The sequence below is a fragment of the Oncorhynchus mykiss genome, chromosome 20, assembly GCF_057628025.1.
Source record: "Oncorhynchus mykiss isolate SJ-2025 chromosome 20, ASM5762802v1, whole genome shotgun sequence".
Classification (NCBI taxonomy): Eukaryota; Metazoa; Chordata; class Actinopteri; order Salmoniformes; family Salmonidae; genus Oncorhynchus; species Oncorhynchus mykiss.
In genome coordinates, this window is record NC_143041.1 from 29,677,672 (window position 1) to 29,686,808 (window position 9,137).

The 9,137-nt window shown below is 42.6% G+C and overlaps 1 protein-coding gene across 3 annotated transcripts in view; it reads left to right on the forward strand.

Annotated features, from left to right (window-relative positions):
• Positions 1-8,799, forward strand: part of LOC149974555 (protein sidekick-2-like) — a 461,666-nt gene extending 452,867 nt beyond the window's left edge. For all 3 annotated transcript variants that reach the window (XM_090212862.1, XM_090212863.1, XM_090212865.1), the window contains exon 46: positions 3,316-8,799. In XM_090212862.1, coding sequence (XP_090068988.1) covers positions 3,316-3,777 — 462 coding nt within the window. In that variant the 3' untranslated portion in view covers positions 3,778-8,799. The remainder of the gene's footprint in view (positions 1-3,315) is intronic.
• Positions 8,800-9,137: the final 338 nt, after the last annotated feature.

Consider the following 9,137-nt stretch of genomic DNA (forward strand, 5'->3'; position numbering starts at 1 on the left):
CTCAACATGTGGCTGTTGTAGTGATGATGGTTAATGTAACGTGAAACCCAGTCAATCAACCCTTGTGTTAATGATCCGATTACTCTGCACGTCCAGTAACGAGTCACTTTCCTCTCCAATCATGATCATGCATAGACAACCTTGTGTGTTTGGTGGTGGGTGGGTGGGTGTGGGGGCGTGGGTGTTTGGTGGTGGGTGTGTATGTTATCGAAAGACACTTTGCTCTGAACATCCCAATAACACACATTGTCACATCTCTAACTTCTCAGGGAAATACAATGTCATCATAAAGTATTCACACCCCTTGTCTTTTTCCACATTTTGTTGTATTACAGCCTGAATTGAAAATGAATTAAATTGAGATTTGTTTTGTCACTGATCTACACACAATAGCCCATAATGTCAAAGTGGAATTATGTTTTTTGAAATTTGTACAAATTAATAAAAATGAAAAGCTGAAATGTCTTGAGTCAATAAGCATTTGCTGAACAAGTCAGATAATAAGACTTATGGACTCACTCTGTGTGCAATATTGGTGTTTAACATGGTTTTTGAATTACTACCCAATCTCTATATCCCACACATACAATTGCAGTGCCTTCGGAAAGTATTTAGACCTCTTCACTTTTTGCACATTTGGTTACATTTCAGCCTTATTCTAAAATGTATTAAATAAAAAAAATCCTAACCATCTACACACAAAACCCAATTATTACAAAGCAAATTTTTTTTTTTTTTGCAAATGTATAAAAAAACAGAACAGAAATAGCTTATTCAGACCCTTTGATATTAGACTCAAAAATGAGCTCAGGTGCATCCTGTTTCCATGAGATGTTTCTACAACTTGATTGGAAACAACCTGTGGTAAATTCAATTGATTGGACATTATTTGGAAAAGCACACACCTGTCTATATAAGGCTCCACAGTTGTCAGAGCAAAAACCAAGCCCTGAGGTCGCAGGAATTTTCCGTAGAGCTCAGAGACAGAATTGTGTCGAGGCACAGATCTGGGGTTGGGTACCAAAAATTGTCTGCAGCATTTAAGGTCCCCAAGAACATAGTGGCCTCCATCATTCTTAAATGGAAGAAGGCAGGGACTGCAAGACTAATTAGGATCGAAGTGAAAGATGAATGGAGGAAAGTATAGAGAGAGATCCTTGATGAAAACCTGCTCTAGAGCGCTCAGGACCTCAGACTGGGGCGAAGGTTCACCTTCCAACAGGACAACGACCCTAAGCACACAGCCAAGACAGCGCAGGAGTTACTTTCTGGACAAATCTCTGAATGTCCTTGAGTGGCCCAACCAGAGCCTGGACTTCAACCCGATCGAACATCATTGACCTGAAAATAGCTGTGCAGCGACGTTCCCCATCCAACCTGACAGCGCTTGACAGGACCTGCAGAGAAGAATGGGAGAAACTCCCCAAATACGGTTGTGCCAAGCTTGTAGCGTCACACCCCAGAAGACTCGAGGCTGTAATCGCTGCCAAAGGTGCTTCAACAAAGTACTGAGTAAATGTGATATTTCAGTTATTTTTTTAAATTTGCAAACATTTCTAAAAAACAGTTTTTGCTTTGTCATTATGGGGTATTGTGTGTAGATTGATGGGGAAAAAACGATTTAATCATTTTTAGAACATGGCTGTAGCGTAACAAAATGTGGAATAAGTCAAGGGGTCTGATTATTTTCCAAATGCACTGTATCTGTAAGGTCCCTCAGTTGAGCTTGTCAATTTCAAGCACAAATTCAACGACAAAGACCAGGGAGGTTTTCCAGTGGCTCGCAAAGAAGGGAACCTATTGGTAGGGGGAAAAAAGCAGACATTGAATACCCTTTTGAGCATGGGGAAGTTATTAATTACACTTTGTATGGTGTATCAATACACCCAGTCACTCTAAAGATACAGGCGCCCTTCCTAACTCAGTTGATGGAGAGGAAGGAAACCGCCCAGATATTTCACCACAAGGCCATTTTGTTCTTGTCTCATTGCTACAACTCCCCAACGTGCTCGGGAGGCGAAGGTCGATTCATGCATCCTCTGAAACATGACCTGCTAAGCACCTGCCCGCTTAAACCAGAAGCCAGCCGCACCAATGTGTGCCCAGAAGCCAGCCTGCAGGTGCCCAGCGTTCCACAAGGAGTCGCTAGAGCGAGATGAGCCAAGTAAAGCCCCCGGCCAAACCCTCCCCTAACCTGGACGACCCTGGGCCAATTGTGCACCGCCCTATGGGACTCCCGATCACAGCCGGTTGGATACAGCCCGGGATCGAAAACCGGTCTGTAGTGATGCCTCTAGCACTGGGATGCAGTGCCTTAGACCGCTGTGCCACTCGGGAGACCCGCCTATGGTGATTTTAAACCAGTTACATAGTTAAATGGCTGTGGTAGGAGAAAACTGAGGATGGATTAACAACATTGTAGTTACTCCACATTACTAACCTAAATGATGGAGTGAGAAGAAGGAAGCCTATACAGAATAAAAAATATTCCAAAACATGCATCCTGTTTGCAATAAGGCACTAAAGTAATACTGCAAAGAAATGTGTCAAAGGAATTTACTTTTAGTCCTGAATACAAAGCATTATGTTTGGGGTAAATCCAAACAATACACATTTTGAAGGATGGTGGTGGTTGCATCATGTTATGGGTATGCTTGTCATCCACAAGGGCTAGGGAGTTGTTTAGGATACAAATAAATGGAATAGAGCTGAGCACAGGCAATGTCTTAGAGCAAAACCTGGTTCAGTCTGCTTTCCAACAGACACTGGGAGATAAATCCACCTTTCAGCAGGACTATAACCTAAAACACAAGGCCAAAATGTAATATACAATGGATTTACATACCAAGACGACATTGAATGTTCCTGAGGGGCCTAGTTACAGTTTTGACTTAAATTCGCTTGAAAATCTATGACAATACTTGACAAAGCTTGAATACATTTTTTTTATCATGGGCAAAGAAAGACGTTGCTGTAATCACTGCCAAAGGTGATTCTCACATGTATTGATTCAGGGTGTTGAATACTCATCTAATCAAAATATATTAGTGTTTTATTTTCCATTTAAAAAATGATATTGTAATTTTAATTCCACTTTGACATTACAGAGTATTTTATGTAGATCGTTGACGAAAAAAACGACAATTAAAATATTTTAATTTCACTTTGTAACACAACAAAATGTGGAAAAGGTCAAGGGGTTTTAATTTTTTCTGAAGGCATTGTATGTGCTAGTATTCTGATAATAACTCCTCTCTTGCTCTTTTCCTCCCCCTGTCCCATCACCCCCACTCCTCTCCCCCTCTCCCCTCTCAGGGCAGTGACAGTGAGTATGAGGTGGACCAGAACAGACAGAAGACCCACTCTTTCGTGAGCCACTACATCAGTGACCCAACCTACTACAACTCCTGGCGCCGCCAACAGAAAGGCATTTCCAGGGCTCAAGCCTACAGCTACACTGAGTCAGAGTCGGGCGACCCAGAGCCCTGCGCCCCGCCACCACCCCTGCCCCCATTGCCACCCCAGCTCACCTCCACCACCCCTCCGCTTAAGCTCCAGACCCAGGGTCAAGCCCAGGGCCAACCCCAGGGCCTCCCACCCCAGGGCCAAGGTAGTCTCTTCAGGCCTAAAGGCAGCCGGACTCCCACCCCCTCTCAGCAGCTCTCCACCTCCACCCCCTCCAGCCATTCCAACACCCTGTCCTACTGGCCCCCCAGCAGCCCCAGCCCCGCCCCTGGATCTCGGGCCCCAATTGCCGGGTTCTCTTCCTTCGTTTGATGCAAAGAGAGGGATCCGTGCTCCCTTCTGAAAACAAAGCCCACCCCGCCGCCCAATGTGTGTTTGTTTAGAGAGTAAACACAAAACACACAACAAACAAACCCTCAAAGTCTATCATTTTCATTTTGGTTTCTGTCATGGCTGGTGTTATTCAAAACAATTCTTGCTTGTATTTCTATTTTCTTTTTATTGCTGAGTTATGTTTTAACGAACATACTGTATACAGACAGGACAGAAGTTACATACTTTCTTTCAGTACTTTTTTCCTCTTGTGTGCGTGTGCTGGTATAGTTTTATTTTCATTTTTTAATCACGACAGCTACTGAGACAGCTCCTTAGAACATGATAGTATCTATTCGCTTTTCTGTTAGTGTTGCTGCTTGATCAAGTTGCATGAGTTTAAAAAAATATATTATTTATTTTTATTTTTCATTGTTACACTTCTACACACATTCAACAAGAGAATAATCTAGTTAGGTTCTGTAAAAAGTCAAGATATTCTTGTAAAAAAATATCTAGAAGACGATAAAAGTGTCATGGCGTCGATCCACACTCGGATAACAAGCACCAAGTGGGATCCCAAAATGGAGCCATACTAGCGAATTTGAATGATAGAGAGAGGCACAGGGTATAGAAAGGACAAAGTGATGAAAGTGAAAAACGAGGAGATGGGAAATTGAGGCTGAAATGAGCCCACCATTATTCTGGCGGTTTTGAGATGCCGGGGCCTGTCCAATTTGGCCAAAGGAAGTTTCTGTCTTCATGTGAGACATGTTAGTGACCTCTGCCCAAAGATCTATGGACCACGACCCTCCTTGGAATCAGCTCTCTGGCGTGGCATAGCCTATAGCGCATGCACAATTGAGTCTGACAGCATTTCGATGTCACAGGCAAGTCACATCTCTGTGCCTCTGTGCTGTACGTACTATACAAGGGCCGGTCACCTGGCCAGGGAGGAGATGGGAAAGGAAGTGAAATGTACTATATGTCTAAAGAGAAAATGTTCAGGTTGGTCTTCAAGTTTTGTTTTTCAATGTCCTTTAGTGTATCAGACATGCATTGATTGATTATAACTAGGGATTAATATTTTCCGTAAAATCTACCACTTTTCCTTCCCGACAAAATTACAAGCCCTTCCCGGGAATCCTGTTATTCCCGTTCAAACCAGAAATGCTATTTTAAAGCATATATTACCAGCAAAAAAAATCTGACGGAGTTATACCACTGTAAATGGATAAATATACACAGGAATCTAACAGTTACTTGTTGTATTTGTCGCAATTAAACAAGTTCTCAGTCAATACACTATGTATGTGAACCCTTTGGAATGACCTGGATTTCTGCATAAATTGGTCTTAACATTTGATCTGATCTTCATCTAAATCACAACAATAGACAAACACAGCCTGCTTAAACTAATAACACACAAACAATTACTTGTGTTCATGCCTTTATTGAACACACCGTGTAAACATTCAAATCCTTTGGCAACAATAAACCCAACCAAACGTTTTCTGTAGTTGCGGATCAGACCTGCACAACGGTCAGAAGACATCTTGGACCATTCCTCTTCACAAAACTGTTTCAGTTCAGCAATATTCTTGGGATGTCTGGTGTGAACCGCTCTCTTGAGGTCATGCCACATCATCTCAATCAGGTTGAGGTCAGGACTCTGACTGTGCCACTCCAGAAGGCTTATTTTCCTCTGTTGAAGCCATTCTGTTGTTGATTTACTTCTGTGTTTTGGGTCGTTGTCCTGTTGCATCACCCAACTTATGTTGAGCTTCAATTGGCGGACAAATAGCCTTACAATCTCCTGCAAAATGTCTTGATAAACTTGGGAATTCATTTTTCTGTTGATGATAGCAAGTTGTCCAGGCTCTGAGGCAGCAAAGCAGCCCCAAACCCTGATGCTCCCTCCACCATACTTTACAGTTGGGATGAGGTTTTGATGTTGGTGTGCTGTGCCTTTTTTTCTCCACACATAGTTTTGTGTGTTCCTTCCAAACAACTCAACTTTAGTTTCTTATGTCCACAGAATATTTTGCCAGTAGCGCTGTGGAACATCTAGGTGCTCTTTTGCGAACTTCAGACGTTCAGCAATGTTTTTTTTTGGACAGCAGTGGCTTGTTTCGTGGTGTCCTCCCATGAACACATTCTTGTTTGGTGTTATATGTATTGTAGACTCGTCAACAGAGATGTTAGCATGTTCCAGAGACTTCTGTAAGTCTTTAGCTGACACTAGAATTATTCTTAACCTCATTGAGCATTCTGCGCTGTGCTCTTGCAGTCATATTTGCAGGACGGCTACTCATAGGGAGAGTAGCAACAATGCGGAACTTTCTCCATTTATAGACAATTTGTCTTACCGTGAACTGATGAACGTCAAGGCTTTTAGAGATACTTTTGCAACCCTTTCCAGCTTTATGTAAGTCAACAATTCTTAATCTTATGTCTTCTGAGATCTCTTTTGTTCAAGGCATGGTTCACATCAGGCAATGCTTCTTGTGAATAGCAAACTCACATTTTGAGAGTGTTTTTTATAGGGCAGGGCAGCTCTAACCAACATCTCCAATCTCGTCTCATTGATTGGACTCCAGGTTAGCTGACTCCTGAATCCAATTAGCTTTTGGAGAAGTCATTAGCCTAGGGGTTCACATACTTTTTTCCAACCTACACTGTGAAAGTTTACATGATGTACTCAATATCGACAAGAAAAGTACAATAATTGGTATGCTATTAGATTAAGCACACAGTGTTTGTCTATTGCCGTGACTTAGATGAATGACCAATTTATCCAGGTAATTCTAAAGGTTCCACATACTGTTTGACACTGTATTTTAGTTGTAATATAGGCCAATGCAGCACTGTTGGCCTACTGGTAAAAATGTTATGAGCTTATACAGCCTAGTGAAAATTATATTCATTTTAGCCTACCATTTACTGAAATATTTCAGCCAGCTTGTTGTTCCTTCCCTCTCCCCTTGCACCTGGCTATCAGTGGATTGCAGGAAGGTTGTGGCTGTTTTTACTTCATGGTAATCTGCTTATTGTGGTGACTTGGTCTCAGGGAACATATCTGATGCTGCACTAAACAAACAGATAAGCAAATGGCCGCAATAGCGGCGGAGATTCAGCACCATAGACGGACCCGCAGTTTATAAATTGCCCGCAAATCTGACTCTAAAGCCCGTGACCTCGCTTTTGTTAGTGTAACATCATGGGATAACGTTGCAAGTGTCTATTTCCTCTTGAGCGCTATTGCAGACACAATGTATCAGTCGTTTTGTTAACAGTGAGAAGCAGTTTATATTTTGGAGCTTCTGCCAGTGCCACACAGCTAAAGTTAGGAGATTTGTGAATGTGAGATGGAGACTGCCTACCATAACTACATTGAGAGGTCGCGTGTAGCCTGCTACAGTTTCATGATAGTCAACAATGCCCGTTAAAAATGAAAAGGCATTTATTGGGGACTTGTGTTGAGTAGACTAAATTGGTAGGCTGCTTGTGTTGTGATCCCTAGACTAATGTGTGAATGAAGTTAGATAGTTAAAATCCATTTCATGCAGATATTCGCACATGAGTATTTTGTATTCTTCCAAAGAAATTATATATTATTGTTCCAGTGATCGTAATTTTCCTTCTCGAGAATCGGGAAAGAGCTTGGTCAGGAAATCCTGGGATCCTGGATTCCTGTGTTAATCCCTAATTATAACATAGTTATTGTGAGATCTGACACCACTTAAGAATACAGACTGCTGAATGGGACCTTACCAGGGTCTGCGGCACAAATGACAACCAATTCCCTACATAAATAAATAGTGCACATCCCAAATGTTATTACTACTACAGGGGCTCATCAGCCACTATGAGCCTTCCCTTGATCTGACAGGTGGTGGGTGGGAAGACATCTAAAAGCTCTACCTACCCTGATGATCTAACCTACCCTGTGGAGTCACGACTCACTCACAACCCTCATCAACACACCGCCACCGCACATGCCCAGTGGCCCACAACAACAACATCAGACAGTGACATTGTCCCGCTTCCACATCAAACTATAAAGAGTGGAAGTTATAAAAACACAGCCAGCATCTTAAGTGTTCTTGGAGTTCAATGGTTCCTACATGCGGGCTCACAGAGAGTAGCAGGCTCAGACACTGGGGCCATTTTTAAAAACAGACAGAAAATAGACAGTTCCGCTGGTCTCCACAGAGTTTTCAAACCAAGAGTAGATTCAAGGCAAGGTCTTAACATGTCATTACTCCCACCCTGTGAAAGTGATACTGACACTTTTTTTATTTTAGTCAAAAAACGACTTTATATCGAAGGAGTGTTTCTGATTTGACGGCCCGCACGTGAGCATAGCTAGCTAACGTCGCCATGACATCGCCGACAAACGTGATCGGGGATTTCTATTGGAGAAGCAGTTTCTGGAGCTCTTCATCTCCAGGCCCTTTGGGATCTCTCTCATCTGGCTCAGGTGCTGCTCTCTGTCAGTGACATCATCATGGGAAGTCTTTGAGCTCGCGCAAAGAGATGTCATGGAATGGATTCTCCTCTCTCTCTCTCACGTTGTGTAACAATGATGATGATGAGGATGAAGATGATGATGAGCGAAAGGCACAATGCAGGTGTGACTGACTGTAAGTCCTATTTGAATATGAGACTATTGTCTGTGCTGATGTGTGATTATTGATGATAACACTTCTTCAACATTAGCATTATCCACTGTGTGTATGGATACAAGAGACTGTACAGGATTCCCAGGAGAAGAAGAGGGAGGGCAGGTAGGCACTGCCCACCTGGTGCCTGCCCTCCATGGCCAGCTGAAAAGTCACATACATACAAGTACAGACTCAGTGTTGGTAAAGTCACAGTTTTATCATAATTCCAAAATTCTCATCTGCTTTTTTCTCTGTGGGGTGTTTTCACTGTACGCAAAATAAGCCTATCATTATACAGAATCTGAATGGATATATGATCACGGTACATTTCCAAAATAAATTATTTTTCAATGGGTTTCCTGGTACTGTATGGATACTGTAAAGGAGGGGAAGGGATGTAAGTAGTGGGGGGGGGGGGGGGGGGGGGGGGTAGACAAATAGGGGAGGGATTGATATGAATGGAGAGGGGCCTTGAAATTGTATGAGTGTAACCCTGGTAAAATACACTGAGACAGCGTTAAGCGTTAACAGTGAATGTGTAATGATGTATAATATAATGTGTCATGATAAAAACACACCCTAGAGTGTTCTTTGAGTTCAATGGTTCCTACATGCGGGGTCACACAGACAGGAGCAGGCTCAGACACGGGGGCCATTTTGAAAAACAGACAGAGAATAGGCACATTTGCAGGT